Raw genomic sequence first — 19,130 nt, forward strand, 5'->3', positions numbered from 1 at the left:
GGCAGGGGTCTTTCAACTAGCCCTCGTATGCCTACACATGCCCACTGGAGTATCTGCGTCCTACCTTTCATTTCTGGAGACGCATTGAAGCACATGACTAAATACTGAGGCAGTGTGTTAATGTGAGCGAATATTGGTGAGGAATAGGCGTAGTCAGCACCAACGTCTTCAATTTTTACTTTGTGACGTTCTCCCCCATCTTCCCCATACAATCTATTGCCGTATGTTCCAGGATCTAGTGTGTACGATGGTGATGAAGGCCGTTCTTGGGCTAGAGAACATCTCAGGCTAGAGAACGGCAATACCAGGAGCGATCATGGCCACCGAGCGAGAAATGTGTGATCCTGCGGAATACAGTGCTTTGCCACAAGTTTGGTGCACATTCGTCTACCACTACTTGAGGTGGCTCCGCCCGCTTTAAAATTCCAGATAGGATGTAGAAGTTGTTGTGGTAGAGATTGGGATGCCTCTTGACTTACTCGTTACCTCGCAATTAGGCTATCCCTGACAGTGGTATCGAGCGAGCAAGAGTCGTGCTCAAGGATTACTAATTTGGATACCCAGACTTGGCTTACTACAATGCCTCATCATTGAAATCTGTACACTCGTTTACCGCTGCGTGAGGAGCTTCATAGTATTTTCAGCATTCCGAATAAGAGAGAAGTTCGGTATCTTAGACAACTAGGAAACTCGTGAAGCTACCCCAGACAGCGCCAGCAGGGAGTACGCAGAAGGGATATCACGTGCAGAATCAGCGGTAACCTTGGCAGGACGTGGTAGCTACAATGCCTCGTCACAGAAATCCGTACACTTGTTCACTGCTGCATGAGATGCCCCGGAAAGCTTATTGGATGTTCCAATCAACAAAGTTCAGACATTAAGAAGGCGTTGAGGAGCTTCAGACAGCGGCAGACAAGTGTACACAGATCTGTGGCGAGCTATCATGCCTCAGATCTGTGATGACCTGATTGCTCATTGGCGTTCATACGATGCCTCGTCATAGAAGTCCATACACTCGTTTACCACTGCTTGAGGAGCTTCATATTATTTTCAGCATTTTCAATGAGAGAAATTCGGCATTTTGGACAACTAGGAGACTCGCGAGGCTATCCAGACAGCGTCAACAGGGTGTACGTAAATTGGAATTCTGTCTACTGCCCCCGGTTTCTATTAGTACGTTGTGGCCCTACAAATAGTAGTAGAAAGGCGTACGGATACCTTTGGCAAAGCACTGTACAGTGCTTTGTTATGGAGATTCTTACACTTTCCTGCCACTGTTTGTGGTGCTTCATGATGTTTTCAGGGTACCGAATCAGATGAAAGCCCAGCGTTTTGAACAGCTGGGAAACTTGCGAGGCCACCTCAGCCAGCGCCAGAGAAGTGTACGCCTTGAACATTGTCGTCTGGTGTCGAAGCAGGCGCATTGTTCCCGCACTTGCTTTCATAAGCTCATATGCGGTTTCCGCCCTCCTGCTCAGGTATGCCTCTTCGTTCCAAATACAACCAACTCTAGTTCCATAACTATCTTCATCACAAACACTATCGTTGTTACATCTTTCACCATGAGTAAGTACCATATCATCCTTGTACATAATTTTACTAACGTCATGGAGCAAGCGAATTGCCCTTAGCGGTCACCGCTAGAGCAATGAAAGCCTTTGAGGAGTTGGATGTCATAACTTTCTCCAGCCTGTCCGTGGCTCGCGAATACATCTTCAAAACCCTCTGTCGAACGAATTTCGAATGGCCAGAGATGTCAAAGAAAATGATTGTGGGTAATGTCACAAGCAAGTTGGTGAATCGACGTAGGATCATATTAGGCATGTTCTTTTCCATTTTCTTTACTCAGACTCGACCACTGACCGCTTTTGGTTTGCTTAGTGAACTCCGCCATAGAGCTTCAGTACGAGGTCACCTTAGATGAGACTGTCGAGCAAGCAATCAACCTAATCGGCGTCTTGGACATGACCAGTTTCACCAACAAGAGATCTCTCGTTAGGTGCCTCATCGCCATCTTGGACGAGCAGAAGTTCCAGTGGCCCAAAAGGGAATTAGCCTGGACGTCACATCAAAAGTTCGCAGGTCTAGTTGCGGATGAGTTGCACCGACGAGGGGCCTTCACCACCCTCGGTATGTCCCTCTATCTACCATCGGTCACTACAATGTAACTACTAACGCATACTTGGTCAGACCGTTATACTTTCGAGTCTGAATTTCGAAGAGAGGACCCCGCGCTTGTACAACCAATCAAACTAGCAACCGAATTGGCTGCCGCTTTGAACGTCACGACAATCAGTAATGTCTTGGAACTGCGTGACCAGCTCAACTCCATCCTTGATCAAAACAGCTTCCAGTGGCCCAAGCTAGATATGAGTCCTGCTCATGCAAAACTTCATTTTGGAAGTCTAGTTCTGAAAGAACTACACCAAAGACATGTCGCTACTGTTACTGGGCCGAGATATCCAATTGCCGTGGACCATTCTAGAGAAGTGATGAGAAGTTTGGAACACACCACAGAGCCTCACCGCAATGCCACTGCGCAACCTCAGTCATTAGGTTTAACCGAGCATGCCGAAAACCACAGCTTTGAAGAGGCAGGAGAGGCTCACTCAGCTCCTACCGAAACGCCTGGACCGGTCCTTTACAACAAAATTCATCTAGTTCCTGGAGCTAAAGCGCCTCAGCTAGAGCCTCGTTCAGGCCCTGAAGCAAGACGTTCTTTGCCTGCGGCACAACAAAATCAGAACGCGAAGGCCACAGAAATTCAACCCAAGCCCACCGATGGCAGCCCCATTTCCAATACCACTGCGGCCGGCTCACCATGTCCGGCATGTAGCCTCTCTCCGGCGGAGCTACTAGCTGTCATCGAGGAGTCCATTCGACGAAATGCTAGTGATCTTGGGCGGAATATCATTGATCATTTAAGCAGACAGGGTATCACCGGCGTTCAGCGTAAGGCCCTTTATTGTTCTCTGTCAAACTGCTAACGCGTCATTTGCTCAGAGAACTCTACCACAGGCCACTTTGCACCACTAGAAAGCTTGCCAGGCCACTCTAGACACTACGAAACAGATCTACACTCTCGTTCAGAACCTCTTGAGGAGCCCAGTACTGTTCCTGTCAAAGAGCCACGTACAGTGTCATCTGAACAGCCTAGTTTGAATACAAGCTAAAGAATCTCATCTAGGTCCTGAAGCCATACGCTGCGTGCCTCCTGGGGCACGGCATGGCCAAGATCCCGTGGTCAAAGAGGCTCACTCAGCTCCTACCAGAACGCCTGGACCGGCCCCTTGGAACAAGATTCACCTAAATCCTGTTCAAGCGCCTCAACCAGAGTCTCGTTCAGATCCTGAAGCAAGACGTTCTTTGCCTGCGACACAACTTGACCAGGACGCGGCCAAGAAGTCTCCCCCAGAGGCTCCCCCAACTCCTAGTAAAAAGGCTCTAGTTCCTAAAACTACAGCCAAAGCTTCCGAGTCTAGCAAGAAGCCGGACGAGTAGATAATTTAGCGCCCTTACACTCGTTCTTCATAGCTTAATGTGCTTGCAATGCGTCTTCAAAAGTCTAAATGTGTGATCCGTACACTTACCTGCCACTGTTTGTGGGACTCCAACGTACTAATAGAAACCGGGGGCGGAGGATACACTTACAATCTGTGTACACCCTGTTGACGCTGTCTGGGGTAGCCCCACGAGTTTACTAGTTGTCCAAAAGGTCAAGTTTCTCTCTTATTCGGAATGAAAATACTATGAAGCTCCTCACGCAGTGGTAAACGAGTGTACGGATTCTATGACGAGGTGTTGCATCCCCGACGGCGACTTCTCTTACGCAAATGAGAAGGGGTATGTACGTTCCGTCTGGGTACGCTCGCTTACCACGGTTTGAGGTGCTCCGACGTATCAGGAAGTTTTCGATAAGATGTAAAGGCCTTAAGAGCTTGAATCAGAGAGGGTTTGTGCGCTCACAGTAGGTCTACATGGCCGCTGTTTGTGGTGCTTCAGCACATCATCATGCTTCTAGAATAGATCAAAAGACGACATGCCAAATTTGTGTCCTAGTACTGTATCAAGCCATTGTAACTCATCGCCAAGCGACGTTGTTCGAGTCATTAACTCACCACGTGACCCCCAGCCTTCAAACACCCCGCCGTGTGCGTGCATCCGGTCCGCAATATCTTCACATGGAGGTCTCCAGACCCCAACAGGTGGCTTCACAATTCTATCGGAACTCTCGGTGCCGGCGAATAAAGCAGCCACTAACCGTCCACTTCGTGAAACTGTTTCGAGGCACTTGCATGCGTCAGCACGCCACAAAATCCATCAACTCGCGGGGCCTATCAGTGCCAAATCATAAGCTAGCCTGCAACGTTTTGGTTGTTTGGGACCCTGGGAAACAAGCGGATTGGGCCACGGTTAAAGGTGGGCAGATGATTTGATCGTTGGGGCGAAGGGCTGGGCGAAGCGGCGTGATATTCAGGTTGGTATGCAGCTGGGGATGCAAGGGTGTCGACTCTGCAGTAGCTGGGTATTGAAAGATTTGAGGGGCTGTAACGATCGATCCACACTGGGGTGAAAATTTTACATCTGTGGTATTCTTAATGAGTACGTTTCTAAGTGAGCTTGGATACGAGGGAGGGGGGACTAGGTTAGGGGATACTGCTAGGGGCATGGAACCTCCCTCCCGCTTTTCCATCTGTGCACTCATCATCCATGGGTAGACTTTCTACGATACTCGTTGCTTCATCCTCCATCGCTTCATCCTCCATTGACTACCCGATGTACATTGGCACTGATATCAAAGTGCTCTCTGCTCGATACACCCTCGTTGTCAGTGTCTCGTTGCTATTCAGTCCGTAGCCCTACGACCACACAAGCTGTCGCAATCGTTGAACCCGTCAGTGGAATTGCCCTGTGGCAGATATATCGTCCATGAGGACGATAACACACGATGTGATGTCGAAAACAACTATCCTTATAATCGGACCGACTGGACCCTTCTTTCGGAGGCAGGTCAATCCTAGAACGCATCGGATGTCTCCTACTCAAGCTTATGCTTGAAGCCTACACCAGCCAAATATTTCTATGTGCAAACCATGAAAGTAGTAGCAGTGCTTAAGAGGTGTAGAGGGGGACGAAGTAGAAGAGGACTAAAGCGCCGCTTAATGTAGTCTATAAAACCGCTCACTTCCCTTTCACACAAGCTCTAGATACCGAACCGCCATCTACGAACCCACGTATCGACAGTATACGCAAGCCCGGCACCAGAACCTCCATGAAGCAAACTACTTCCTCGGCCGCATTCACTCCTTCTGATCCGCATCCCCCTCCGCCTCCTCCTTGTCCCACACCTTGTTCCCCGCAATCCACGTTTGCAACACGACTCCTTCCTCACTCAACACACACAAATCAGCCCGGCGTCCCTCCTTCAACACTCCACGGCCGCCAACTCCATCTATACCCATCATCGCCGCCACGTTCTCCGTCACCGTCGCGACCGCTTCTGCAATATCGCACCCGCTCCACGCCATCAGGTTGCGCACGCCTTCCTGCAGCGAGATACAACCCCCAACGAGCGTTTCCGTTCCAGCAATGGTAGCACGCGTGCCGCGCTTCGTCTGCTCACGCGGGATCTGGGCATGGCCGGGGTACGTGCCGTCGGGTAGACCGGCGAGCTCGATGCTATCCGTGATAAGGATTGATTTGCGAGGATTGGAACGATGGAGAAGAGATAGCGTCGACGGGTGCATGTGGAGGCCATCTGGGATGAGAGAGAAGTACGGCGAAGCGGGTTGGTCGATGGACAACGAAGTGTGAGGGAGACCAAGGAGCCCCGCGAGCCCCGGGTCGCGTGACTGGAGCGGCGCCATGGCGTTCAATGTGTGGGTGAGAGCTGTCGCGCCTGCTTTTAGGGCAACGAGGCCGTCGATGTAGTTGGCGGGGCTGTGGCCGAGGGAGACAACGATGCCGGTGGAGTTGAGGGAACGGATTAGGGAAGAGCTGTTTGGAAGGTCGGGAGCTAGGGTTATGAGTTTTACGGAGGTGGAGAGGGAGGGACCGTATAGTGATGATGGAGAGGTGGAGGGTAGAGTGAAGAGAGACTCGTTGTGTGCCCCATTTTTGGAGGGTGAGAGATAGGGTCCTTCGGCGTGGGCGCCTAGGAGGGTTGCAGCGGAGGGGTATTCGCGTGGAGAAAGGGAGGGGAGGATCTGGAGGTTGTCAGTCTAAGATATGAACCCAGATTATGATTGAAGCTAGCTATGAAGAGTGGAAGTATAGATGTACATGAATAGAGACTTTTTTATAGGAAAGCGTTTACAGCACGTGACAAAAGCGGGATGAAATTCCGAAGTAGAATGAGACAATACAGAGACGCCCACTCTTCATCCAGCCGCTTACTGGATACTTCATCATCTTACCTTCTTGAACACCGCCTCCCCCACCGTCGGCACCGTTGCCCACCATCCTGTCACTCCCTCTTGAATATAGTATTTGGCCGTGCTTTCCAGCTTCTTCTCGTAGCTCGCTTCATCGTCAAATTGCGTGAAATGAAACCCGTTCACACCGTTTGTCTGCAATTCCAGAAAGCCTGGCGCAATGATTGTGTCTTCCAGGTCAACGCACTCCCCGCCTATGTAGCCTTCGCGCTTTAGGATGGTGCCTAACTCATCCGAGATGACGAGATGATCAGACACCAATTCGCCGTTAAGAACATACCGGCAGTTCGTGAAGGTTGTAAACCAACCGGCTGACATATTGGCGGGATATTGGAGAATGGTGTACTGCCTGCGGTGATGAGCGTCAGCTTTGGCGGGGCATGTAATGCGGGCTATGAGAAGTGGTACGGCCGATTCGAGCGACGAGTAGTTTTGCATGCCACTGAAAGCCTAGAACAAGCTCAGGCCATCATACTCCGCATTATTCTCATCTGTAACATCTTGAGCCATACGATCGGTAGCAAACCATTTGAGTTTTTCCAGAAGACTAATCGCTAATCTGTAACGCAACCTTGGGGGAATCGATTAATCTAGGTCTTGGCCGCATCTTGCAGAGCCTGCTGCGGAGAGACTCCCTTGTTGCTGGGAGCATTGACCTTGCAGCGATCATAGAAATGTGCAGGGAAGCTGAGAATCGGAGACGAGACGAAAAGGACCTTTCTACGTGTCTATCACTAACTGCAGTGTCTTTCAGCGATCTATCACGCATACCATCTTCGACTTGATCACAGCTGAGCTTGACGAGCGGACATGTTTCTTGAAGAGGTGAAGTGGTGGCGTTCGACAGCTTGGCATGGTGTAGTGTCTTGAAAGGCGACCTATCCATGACGTAGTTGGTCAAGCCCACCAAGATACAAGATCATGAATTGCGTGGCTCTTTCAACACCAGCCTGCCTCCTCTAACTTCTGCCTGCCTTTTTGGAGTGAGAATAGGCACGAAGGGCACTGCCAGTTCTCCTCAAGGCTAATTGACCCTCCTTCCTCCCTCCTTATTCACTCCAGTCCCTGCTTTCCCGCAGTATATTGGACTGCCCGCAGCCATGGCGGACCAACAACAGCACAGGCCCGGAGGGCACTACTCTGGTGCCAACCCTGTGCCTACCGTCAAGAAATTCATGGAGAACCTCGACAAGGACAAGCGGGATCGCGACCGCCAGCTGGACGAGGAGGCCGTGCAGAGGAAGAAGGCGGCAGTTGGTGGAGATGCTAAGCCTCACAAGGAGACCAATGCTGGAATCAAAGGCACCCAAAAGACTGTGACCGATCCAACAACAGGTAACCAGGTCGTCATTGAGGACGTCAACAAGAGCATGATGGGCCAGGTTGAGAATCCACAGCTCTCGGTGCCGAATGCCAATCTCGGGAAGCCTACTGTAAGTTTCTCCATCCATATAAGATTTCTATAAACCTTTCCTTGAGAATTTCATACTGACAAATACTAGCCGGTCAAAACAGACGCCTCACAATCCAACGATGAATACAAGCATAACCAAGATATCACAGCTCCCCCAGATCCAATTGCCGAGGGCAGCACGTCTGATGTGCCTATCCACGGCGAGAAGACGAACATTCTGTTTCATCCTACGCCCTCTGTCAGCTACGAGCCCATGTTTGCTTCGATAGAGAAGCGGGCGGGAATACTATGCGTCGGCGTCCTTCTCGCCATTATCATACTTGGAAAGATGTTTGGGGGTGCACTGAAGGGCCTGATCCCACTGGCTATGTGCATAACATCTGGTATATGGCTGTGGATGAAGGAAGTCGTACGTAGTGGACGGGAGGTTGAGTGGGATAGTGAACAGACTCGTGGTCAGACGGTACGTCAATTCCGTTTCATCATCCTGCGTCCCCTGGGCTGTGAGTGTTCGAGTTTGAAAAAGTCAGGAAGAAGCGGAGAGATCGATGTCAGGAGCCATATGCTTACTGTTGGCTAGGCCATCGCAAATCTCTTACCGGAATCCGTCGAATGGATGAACACGTTACTTGGCATAGTCTGGGGCCTCATCAACCCTGACATGTTCATCGGCGTTGCTGATACCTTGGAGGATGTCATGCAAGCATCGGTTCCCGGAATCATTGAGAACGTCCGTGTCGCCGAAATCAATCAGGGCAGCAATCCTATCCGGATTCTCAGTCTACGAGCACTCCCGGATGAGCACATGAAGGATCTCAAGGTCGCGATCCACGAGGAGAACAAAAAGACGAAAGACCCTCAAGAGGCCGCAGCAGATGAAGAAGGAGGCGACTTCTACAACCTCGAAGTCTCATTTGCTTACCATGCCAAGCCCAGTGGAAAGCGTGCCTCAGACAAGGCTCGCAACATGCATATGCAGCTTGTTTTCTACCTAGGCGTCAAGGGACTCTTTGGTGTCCCCCTTCCTATCTTCGTCGAGCTACAAGGTCTTGTCGGAACTATTCGCTTGAGACTAAACATGACCCCCGAGCCTCCTTTCCTCAAGAATCTAACTTTCACTCTAATGGGCCTGCCACAAGTCCAAGCCGGATGCATACCTATGGTTGAGAAGGGAGTCAACATCCTAAATCTACCTTTGATCTCGAACTTCGTCAACTATGCCATCGGCGCGGCGGCTAGCATGTATGTGGCTCCAAAATCCATGTCGATAGACATGCGGGCAATTCTTCAGGGCGATGATATCACCAAAGACGTCCAGGCTCTCGGTGTTCTGTGGATCCGTATTCATCGTGCAGTCGGGCTCAGCAAGCAGGATCGCCGCGGAAGCGCTCATGGTGGCAGTGACCCATACATCACTATCTCGTTCTCCAAATATGGCAAGCCAATGTACTGCACGCGAGTTATTACGGACGATTTGAACCCGATCTGGGAAGAGACTTGCGCGTACGTACTACTCATTTTATTGATTGTAGTAGAGATAATTAACATTGTATTAGGATCTTGGTCACCCCCGAACTTGTCAAAGCTGACGAGAACTTGAGTGTTGAGCTATGGGACTCCGACCGTCACAGTGCTGACGACATTGTCGGCAAGGTGGAACTTTCCATACAAAAGATGATCCAGCACCCCGGCAAGATGTATCCCCAATCCTCGAAACTTGCCGGCATGGATGCCGACAGCGAGATGCCCGGCGAACTTCATTGGGAGGTTGGATACTTCGGCAAGCCCCAGTTCAGGCCTGCCCTCCGGACCGATGGCAAGAACAAGGCTCTGCCAGACGAGCTCAAGGACCATCCGGAATTGCAGGACGACAAGGGCGTCACCAACACTGCCACTGACGATGCCGTGGCTCACACCCCACCAGACCCTCTCTGGCCAAGCGGCGTTTGCAGTGTCATTGTTCACCAAATCGTCAACCTCGAACTAGAGAACGTCAAGGGAAGTCAAGGCAACCGTAAGGGCAGGGAATACGAACCCGCGAAGCCTTCCGGTGAGAGCACTGAAGAGACAGGCGGCACCCTACCGACGAGCTACTGCACCATCCTCTACAATGATGAGTTAGTCTACCGCACCCGTGCTAAGGCTGTCTCTTCTCAGCCTATTTTCAACGCTGGAACTGAACGCTTTATGCGTGATTGGCGCTCTGGCATCGTTACTGTCACCGTCCGCGATTCCCGAAACCGAGAACACGACCCAATCCTTGGTGTTGTCCCTCTAAAGCTCTCCGACGTTCTCGAGACCTCTTCACAGGTGACTCGATGGTACCCCTTGGATGGTGGCGTCGGGTTTGGTCGTATTCGTATCTCGGTTCTTTTCCGTAGCGTTGAAACTCGACTCCCACCGAACCTTCTTGGCTGGGACGTCGGCACTTTCGAGTTCAGGTCCGATCGTATTGTTGCTAGTGGCTACACCCATCATGCCAAGCTCAAGCTCCGCACTGGTGGTAGCACTGGCAAGATTCCTCGTGTCGAAGCGCGCAAGCTCGAGGACGGCGATGGCATCTTCTGGGATATTGCGAAGAAGGATGGCAAGTACGATGTCCGCTTACCAGTCAAGTACCGATACCGGTCTCCCATTGTCTTTGAGTTCCATGTTTCCGGCAAGCGAAAGGCAGAAGCGTACTCAGTCATCTGGCTCCACCACCTGATTGACAACGAAGATTCGGACATCGACATTCCCATCTGGACGACATCCTGCCCGGCCCGCCTGACGCAGAACTACATCACCGAGAACAACTCCGAAAAAGAGCCCGGCCTAGAAGACCTCAAGGTCGTTGGCCGATTGAAGTTCAAGGGTCGCTTCAAGGCCGGCACGGATGAAGCTCACGAGGCTTTCATTACGGACAACGACTCTCGAGAGACATTCGAAACATGGGAAGCATGTCTTGCTGAAGGCGTGCGGCAGCGCAAGGTCGAAAAGGAGCTCTCAGAGAAAGTACTACAACTACACGAGGAGTCCTTGAAGGAAGGCCGAGACATTCTCAAAAGCACCGATGACGATGAGAAGAAAAGGTGGTTAACGAAGAATGGCACGGACTGGAGTGGTGCGTTCGGCGAAGACCCGAAGGCATACATGGACTCCCAGGGTCGCAAGAAGCGAGAACCCGGCGTCGACAAGCCCTTGCACGACCCGTTCCACCCTTCTTCTGGCGAAGACAACGAAGATGATGAGGATGAGGATAGCTCGAACAGCTCGGACGACCTAGGTCTCCAAGATGCGGACAACGCTAGCAGCTCGAACGGCGTCCCTCGTGATTCTCAATCAACAAACGGAACGACAGAGTCCTCGTTGGGCAGGACTAGCACTAGCAAGATCAGTGCGGAAGGAAATGTCAACAGGCAAAATAAGCGGACAGAAGAGCGGAAGCAGAGGGGTCTGATGCAGTGGAAGCCAGCGCGGAACGCGAAGTTTGCCAAGGACCAGACCAAAATTGGCATGCGGCGGTTGAAGAACAAGCTCACTGGCGGCTTGGATGGTAGACAGCCTGGTGTTGAGACTGGTAAGTTTCTGCCCTTGTTTACTGCAAAGATCAGGGCTGACATGACGCAGAAACTGGAACATAAAGCTTCGCGACTCTACTGTATTGAGTCGAATTTGATGACGCTCAGGTCAGTGGCTATGAGATATGACGGTTCGGTGGGAGATTGAAGCGACACGTAGCCGCTTTGGTACTGCTCTCTTCTTGTATCATTAGGCTTTGGCAGCATGTGACGCATGATGCGGCGGCTCGTCCTGCTTCTCTTCTTAAAATTGCTAGGTAGTGGATAAAACACTCATCTTCTCTTCGCCTTAAGCACACATGACTCGGAGCGCTGGTTGTCGGTTGATCGATACCCATCTGGCGTCCATCTTGTACCACAAGGGTTATATCAGTAACCCGATTACGGATAAATTACCTTGATGCTTGAACGTGAAATAGGGTCTGGTAATCTAGATGCCAGTTCACCGCACTAAAGTCGTTACCGTTGAGGTGGTTCTGATGTCAGAAGACTGGATGGGCCAAAGAAAACCACGACTTGCTACTGGTGGTTACCGTAGTGAAACAGTGGAAGAAAGTCCCGTGGGTGACAGCGGGCGCCGGGCGGCATCTGCGCCCTCTCACCTGCAAAAGCAATATGTCTTGGCTAATAGTCAGCTTTGCCAGTTTTGACTGGGCGCTGGTCGTGCAGCCCGACAAGGGCCATCCAACCAATCGTGCATGTGTCCAGCCTGAGCCTTGCGGTCACGTTGATCGCGACAACAACCCAAGCGTGTGAAGACAACGACGGCGGCATCTCCCGTTGCTCTCTTCCCGACCGCCTCCGCCAACTATCACCGGCACGCCACCCCATTCGCTGTCCACCAGCACACAATCAAGACCGACCACGACACTGGCCACCGTGGAAGGCCGCCGTGCCCTCACTATTCTTAGTGAAGAACCCATCGAGCTCCAGGACTTCAACGACAGCGCTGCCGACAGGAGAGACGCCCCACGGCCTGAGAGCAAGCGCGTGAGAAAGAGGCGGGAGAAGCTTGAGCAGCTTCTCGCGGCCGACGAGATGAAGTTCTCGCACAGCTTGCAGTTCAATTCGGTGCCGGATTGGAGCACCCACTACATTTCGTACAGCAACCTGAAGAAAACGTATGTATACCAGAGGCCTAACCCCCTACGGCGCTGCAATTAGTACCCTGCTAACCCCTCCGCTCTCAGCATATACACCCTCGAAAAGCAGCTACACCAGGCCTCCAACCAAACCCAGGATGCTGAATCCTCGCCTCTCCTCAATGGCACCGCAGACGACCCTGACAAGGTTTTCTCGAACGCGCTCGACCATGAGCTCGAGAAGATCTGCTCATTTTACCAGCTAAAAGAGTTGGAGATATACGGGGAGGTGGATCAGCTACTACGAGATGAGGAACATTACGAGGAGGAGCAGGAGGAGTTGGAGACGGAGCAAAGCGAGCAACCGCCCGGCACGCGTGGGAGCAAGAAAGCACGCTCGAACAGCATATTCAAGACAATAGGATTGGGCCGGCCTCGGAGGACAAGCGGCATGAGCCAGTCATACGAGGAGGTGGATAATGACAACAGCGATGACGACGCCGATGAGACGGTAGGCCTACAGAAGACGAAGAGTCGGGACGGACAACGGGGTTGGGACTCGCATCATGAGGATTTGAGAGCCTCCACGGATTTCGCCTCGTCACGGCGGAGAACCAGCGTTGCGTTCGACGATTACAACGATATGGCCTTTTCTGCTCTCTACGACTCTGGTGTGTCGTTGAAAAAGCGGACCGTCAGCCTCTACGTGTCAGTATGCGAATTGCGATCGTTTATCCAGCTGAACAGGACCGGTTTCACAAAAGTCCTGAAGAAGTACGACAAAATTCTGGACCGCAATCTGAAGAGACAGTACATTGAGGCCAACGTGGAGACTGCATATCCTTTCCAGAAATCGACAATGGCGCATTTGGCCGAGAATCTGTCGCGGATCGAGAGCGCATATGCAAAGATATGCACCAAAGGAGACATAGCAGAAGCGAAGCGCGAACTGCGGCTACATCTAAGAGAGCATGTGGTCTGGGAGCGCAACACAGTTTGGAGGGAGATGATCGGTATCGAACGGAAATCTCAGGCGGCGAACATGGGACTTCGACAAACCATGCTCGGGCGGGATACTGACCCGCGAAAGCTAAGGCTGCAGGGTGACGAAGTTGAGGCAGAGATGAAGGAAGTGAACACCCCTATTGGGAAGTATCACTGCCCTCAATGGTTGTTGAGCTCGACGTTCTACACCTTAATCCTCATTCTAGCCGTTTTCTTGGTCTTGCTTCTGGTTCCTATCATGAAGAAGCCAGAGCAACAAAACTGCCTAGCATTAGTCGTTTTTGTCAGTCTGTTGTGGGCTACGGAGGTATGTATGTCTTCTCCGATCAATCAGGTAGCTGCTCACATATTCCAGGCAATACCTCTCTTCGTCACGTCGCTGCTCGTACCGTTTTTAGTCGTCGTTTTACGCGTCGTTCGTCAAGACGAAAAGCCATACGCTCGTCTAGAGTCCAAACAGGCCGCATCCTACGTGTTTGCAGCCATGTGGACGCCCGTTATCATGTTACTTCTAGGAGGCTTCACCATTGCAGCGGCGCTTTCGAAGTATAATATTGCAAAGATGATGGCGACTTTTGTTTTGAGCAAGGCTGGGACAAAACCAAGGACGGTATTACTAACAAGCATGTTCGTTGCCATGTTCGCCAGTATGTGGATCAGCAACGTCGCAGCTCCAGTGCTGTGTTTCTCAATCATCCAGGTAAGTGGCGTTTAAACGAGCTAAATATCTCTGCTAACGTATATAAGCCAATTCTTCGCAACCTTCCATCTGATTCGGCCATGTCGAAGGCCCTTCTTCTCGGAATCGCCCTTTCTTCGAACATTGGCGGTGCTGCATCCCCAATCGCATCGCCTCAGAACCTCATCGCCCTCCAAAACATGAACCCCCAACCAGGCTGGGGCGTCTGGTTCTTCGTCGCTCTCCCCGTGTGCATCATCTCTATCGTGCTTATCTGGCTCCTCCTCCTCGTCACCTTCAAGCCCGGCCGCAACACCACCATCGTCCCCATCCGGCCTATGAAAGACCGCTTCTCAGGCATCCAATGGTTCATCAGTGGCGTTACCATCGTCACCATCGCCCTATGGTGCGTGACCCACCAACTGGAGCCCATCTTCGGCGACATGGGCGTCGTCGCCATCATCCCTATCGTCCTCTTCTTCGGCACCGGCATTCTTACTAAAGAAGACTTCAACAACTTCCTCTGGACCATCATCATCCTTGCCGCCGGAGGCTTGGCGCTCGGCAAGGCTGTCAACTCCTCTGGCCTGCTGCACACCATCGCCAAGAGCATCACGGCCGAAGTCGAGGACTTGTCTCTCTACGGCGTGCTGATCGTCTTCGCGGCGCTGATTCTCGTTGTCGCTACGTTCATCAGCCACACGGTTGCAGCGCTGATTGTTCTGCCACTCGTGCAGCAGGTAGGCCAGGGCATGGAGGAGCCGCACCCAAATCTGCTAGTCATGGGCAGCGTGCTCATGTGCTCTGCGGCTATGGGACTGCCGACGAGCGGGTTTCCCAATATGAGTAAGTCCATTCTCCCCTCCTCCCCCTTCGACTTCGCCGAGAAGCCTCGCATAGCTCATGTAAACTGGAAACTAACATCTACCCAGCCGCCATCATGATGGAAGACTCGCAGACTGGCCAGCGCTACCTGCAGGTCAAGCACTTCATCACGCGCGGCGTGCCGGCTAGTATCATTACTTTCTGCGTCGTTGTGACGGTCGGGTATGGGTTGATGCTGGCAGTGGGGTTGTAGATTTCGGCCTCGCTATTTTCAGTGCGATATGCTAGCAGCGAAGTTTGGGCATAGGACTTTTCGGTAGAGGTTCTACGGCGTTTTTACTATGTAGAAGGATATATACTAAGGTTTGCAAATACACTAATCAGGTCGAGCAAGGGTTCGGGGACGCACTCTCAGATATGATACTCACTTACACTACTCCTTTAAATCCTGCAACTCCACACCGTGTCTACGGCAATAGTGTTGGTTCTTGTGGCTGGCCGGAGTTGAATCTGGACGTGTGGAAGAAATATAAGGGAAAAAGATAGTTTAATAAGATTTAATGAGTACAAGCCGGATGGAAACTCTTCTTTTATTTATTCTCTTTAGACAGAATATACAGCTAATAGAGATAATCATGCGTACTTATGCAATATAGCAAGAGGTTATAACATTCGTTCTCTCTTTTGCCTAGAATTGCATGTAACAGCTAATTTAAAGTAGCCACCGCCATATCCTACTATAAGAACTAAGACTGCCCTAGATAATAAGGATATCTGCAACGCGTACTATGTCTTTTTAGGTATAGCCTTTTAATTAATATAAATAAGGTTCAGTATAGATGGAGTTGATAACGCGTTTGCAGTTGCTGTAAGCAATAGCAAGCAATTCATATTAAAATAACACCTCGGCTGAATAACAGGTGGAGGCGATTCTTGAAGATTAAGCACGGACGAAGATGATCATGGCTGTTGTCTTCGCAGGCATTGCGATCTCAGGCGCGGTTGCTGGGTGTGGTGGGTTGGATTGGTCTGGCTAGATCTTGTTCTTGGCGGGTTTAGTGATATTTGATGTGGTGGTGGTCTGAGGCTTGGTGAGGTGGATAGAGGGCTTGGGATGAGGCGTGATGGGGCGTTTTTGTATCTCTGTTAAGGGGTGAGTCTTGCAAGTGTGAAGTGGTGAGGTTCTAGGTGGGTTGTATGGCTTCCGTGCTTTGATGTTTCGTATGCATAACATCGATCAACTTGTTTCCTTCCCGTTGCTCTATCGAGTTAGCGCTGCACACACTGTTTATAAGCAAATTTACGCCTGGCTCGAGTTCGGCTCGGCAGTCTGTCACTTTCAACCGGTGGCCTTGAGACGAACCACGCCGTAACATGCACCAGGACTGGGCGATTCATGCAGGACGATCCCGGACTCTATTCTGTAATGCAGTCACTAGACTACGGTCATCATCGAAGGTGCGTGCTTGCAGAGAAAGAAGAAGAGGAGGCTAGACCGGCTAGCAGAGGATTATCGTATGGACTCCGATGCTAGCGTGCGGGTTGTTGTGGGCCTGGACATAGCATATGGCCAGTCCTTCTCGCCCACGTTAACTCCATGCTCCTTCAGCCATTTGGTCACCTCCAGGTGTCCGAACTGTGCACAAATACCAAGAGAACTTGTTGTGACATCCTCTGTGCTTACTCTTTGAAGGCCAATTCTCTGGGATCCCTCCAAATAGTGCACGGATTGTATCGCCAAACGCCACGATGCCGCCTAGCAAACACGTGTTGAATGATATAAGGCACAAAGAATGGTACAGACGGGAAGTCATGCATGCCGCCTTCGAAGGTCCTGTCTGAGGTTCCAAACACGAGGGGGGCGATTCGATACTAAGACAGAGTCAGTGACGCTGATAAACTCGCTTATACGTTGAAGGACAGCTAACATTGTCTGTAGCCATTAGGGATTTTTCTAAGCGCTGATACGCCTGCCGTACACGCCCGCTGTCGTACTTGTCGAGACCTCGTAGGGTTTCGATCTCATCATGTAGATGTCGAGTTAATGGCTCCGCAAAATCGTCGATGAGGCTCCTGATCTTCTGTCCGTCGTAGTCTTTGGGAAGACAAGTCCGAGCGTAATCCTGGAACAGATCAAATCCCGGCGTGAATGCTCGATGTTGCTCTATATTTTGAGCCATGATTCCTTCGACACCTGATATCTGCTCTATGCTGGGGAAGAAGATCTCTTCCTCGGCATCGTGGTGGTGCTGCATGGATTCACCCCAGCACTGGCAATATGTCAGGAAGTCTCGAATCGCGACCAGGTCTTCGCGCGGTATGTACGGCGCTTGGAAATAGATGGAGTTCAACCCGCGGAGAATGCCATTGTGGGCAAGTGCCATCTGCGTTGCAACATAGTATGCCGCGTGGGAAGACTGAGGAGACATTAAATGATGCAAAAACTCAGCAGGGAAATGACAAACGTACATCTTTTGAGAATGGATCAGTATTGATAAGAGAATACGGCGTATCTGCCCACTGAGAAGGCATCCTGGCTCGTCCAGTAGGAGCACAAACTGGCGTCACCTTCACAATAGAGTAGCAGGAGGTTGGCGACAAATATACTGAAAGAAAAGTACTAGTAAAACACCTGTAACGGTCTTTTCGACGGGAACAATGCGGGCAAATATCCGTTGATAGTGGAGGAGAAGGATTGTTGTTAGTCTTGTGAATCCGAAGAAGAGTACTAGGCAAAGGTATTGCTATGCGTTTAAATTGCGGCGCAAGTCCGCGAGTCCGGCTTAGTAATTAGCGCGACCCCGCAGCCTTTGTCTATTCGAAACGCCTTGTCACGGCTTATAGCCACCGAGTCCGCCATGACGACGCAAGGCTTATTGTCTCGAAGTCCGTCCATCACATCGTGGCAGCCTCCGTCCTTTTAATGCTCAGCACGTGGCACTCTTTCCGGGCCCCGTCCCACTGCTGTGCCGACTGTGGAGCAACCGTATCAGCATTAAGGTTCCCGAGAAGCGTCGGGCACTGTTTAAATTGACGACGGGGGGCTCGACAAGCGGCAAGCCCAAGCAGATTCCCGACTATCTGTCACGCCAGGTGCCTACGGCCCTCCTTCCTGAAGCGGAATCTGAACGGACACATTCTCGAAGGCCGCCAGTCCCTGGCACGTGCCTGGATCGCCGCCACTGATCGCCACGCTTCAACGGCCGCCAGTCGCCTCCCTGTCGGTGTTCTTCAACTTTACTTCTAGCGTCGGTGGAATCCTGTCTCAACTTACGACCGGGGGCTCGACACGCGGCAAGCCCAAGTAGGTGCAAGGTTCCCGACTAGCCATATGTCACGTGTTTAAGCGAGTTGCTAGCGTCGGCGGAACTGCAGTGAACCCCGATTGCCTCAACTGTCCCTCACCTCAGTCACCACAATGACAACCCCGTCTGACCCCCGAACGTCATCGCCCACGCGGGCCACGGCCGCTAAAATCGATCCCGAATGCGCCTCAACTCATGCGATATCAGAATAAACGGCAAGCACAGAACACCCTCTGCCTCACAGACACACGACTCCGAGGTCGTGAAGGCAGCCCGGGATGTAACCACACCATTAATGACGAGGATTGCGAAGAGACAGGCACGGGCACGTGGGATTGGCGAGATGGCCGCCGTCGATCTGCTTGGTGCCGATCTGCTCTTGAAAGTGAAACAGAAGACAGAGAAGAGATGGTACAATCGGTGCCCGAGGGGGACCTGAACTGCGCATGTCTTTCGCTTGCGCCACACGCGACCATCGCTGCCGACGTCGGGAAGCTGACACAGCCACGCCCAGATATCGTATACACCGAATACTCTGGCAACACAGAGACACACCACTTGGCACGCTAGTTGATCACTTGGACCTATCCAAGTAACTGTGGGTCTTAAGGGTCTGCCCGGCGTTCACCTGGCCCACAATTCAGCTCGATGGCAGTGCGCTGGTAAGCTGAGACGCATATGCTGTAGATAGAGACAGCGCGCTAAGTGATGTGTTTCTATGTCGCCAGAGTATACAGTAATGTTATTGCGTATGCCACGTCATAGTCCGCTCACCCGCATCCCTGCCACAATCCACTAAAATATGCTTCCAATAGCTATTCTGTAT

General features: G+C 51.5%; 5 protein-coding genes across 5 annotated transcripts; 3 read left to right on the forward strand and 2 right to left on the reverse strand.

The window, feature by feature from the left end:
* Window positions 1-1,562: 1,562 nt before the first annotated feature.
* BDZ99DRAFT_502907 (uncharacterized protein) lies at window positions 1,563-3,501 on the forward strand (the record flags this gene model as incomplete). The annotated part of the gene is made up of 6 exons (XM_033723926.1): window positions 1,563-1,566; window positions 1,614-1,771; window positions 1,899-2,130; window positions 2,191-2,952; window positions 3,004-3,132; window positions 3,188-3,501. The coding sequence occupies 6 exons, from the start codon at window positions 1,563-1,565 to the stop codon at window positions 3,499-3,501; spliced, it is 1,599 nt and encodes a 532-aa protein (XP_033571079.1).
* Window positions 3,502-5,033: 1,532 nt separating this feature from the next.
* BDZ99DRAFT_467804 (Metallo-dependent hydrolase) lies at window positions 5,034-6,777 on the reverse strand. The gene is made up of 2 exons (XM_033721102.1): window positions 6,417-6,777; window positions 5,034-6,206 (listed from the first exon to the last, which is right to left on the reverse strand). Exons 1-2 carry the CDS (start codon window positions 6,750-6,752, stop codon window positions 5,301-5,303), a joined length of 1,242 nt encoding a protein of 413 aa, XP_033571080.1. The 5' UTR covers window positions 6,753-6,777; the 3' UTR covers window positions 5,034-5,300.
* A 757-nt stretch (window positions 6,778-7,534) lies between these two features.
* BDZ99DRAFT_426375 (uncharacterized protein) lies at window positions 7,535-11,797 on the forward strand (the record flags this gene model as incomplete). The annotated part of the gene is made up of 5 exons (XM_033717120.1): window positions 7,535-7,867; window positions 7,937-8,311; window positions 8,429-9,351; window positions 9,405-11,407; window positions 11,458-11,797. The coding sequence occupies 5 exons, from the start codon at window positions 7,535-7,537 to the stop codon at window positions 11,469-11,471; spliced, it is 3,648 nt and encodes a 1,215-aa protein (XP_033571081.1). The 3' UTR covers window positions 11,472-11,797.
* A 649-nt stretch (window positions 11,798-12,446) lies between these two features.
* Window positions 12,447-15,642, forward strand: BDZ99DRAFT_452675 (SPX-domain-containing protein; the record flags this gene model as incomplete). The annotated part of the gene is made up of 5 exons (XM_033718289.1): window positions 12,447-12,529; window positions 12,599-13,802; window positions 13,851-14,195; window positions 14,243-15,020; window positions 15,107-15,642. 5 exons carry the CDS (start codon window positions 12,447-12,449, stop codon window positions 15,250-15,252), a joined length of 2,556 nt encoding a protein of 851 aa, XP_033571082.1. The 3' UTR covers window positions 15,253-15,642.
* An 843-nt stretch (window positions 15,643-16,485) lies between these two features.
* On the reverse strand, window positions 16,486-17,428 carry BDZ99DRAFT_546101 (uncharacterized protein; the record flags this gene model as incomplete). The annotated part of the gene is made up of 2 exons (XM_033726868.1): window positions 16,486-16,871; window positions 16,928-17,428. 2 exons carry the CDS (start codon window positions 17,426-17,428, stop codon window positions 16,680-16,682), a joined length of 693 nt encoding a protein of 230 aa, XP_033571083.1. The 3' UTR covers window positions 16,486-16,679.
* Between the last annotated feature and the right edge of the window lie 1,702 nt (window positions 17,429-19,130).

This window comes from Mytilinidion resinicola (assembly GCF_010093595.1).
Source record: "Mytilinidion resinicola strain CBS 304.34 unplaced genomic scaffold BDZ99scaffold_24, whole genome shotgun sequence".
NCBI classification, from domain to species: Eukaryota; Fungi; Ascomycota; class Dothideomycetes; order Mytilinidiales; family Mytilinidiaceae; genus Mytilinidion; species Mytilinidion resinicola.

Bases quoted from the DNA above. Each gene is read 5' to 3' on its own strand.
- BDZ99DRAFT_467804 (XM_033721102.1), bottom strand. From the start codon at position 6,752: ATGTCAGCCGGTTGGTTTACAACCTTCACGAACTGCCGGTATGTTCTT. The intron at 6,207-6,416 runs GTAAGATGATGA...GACAACCTCCAG, and splicing joins GGGAGGCGGTGTTCAAGAAG to ATCCTCCCCTCCCTTTCTCC.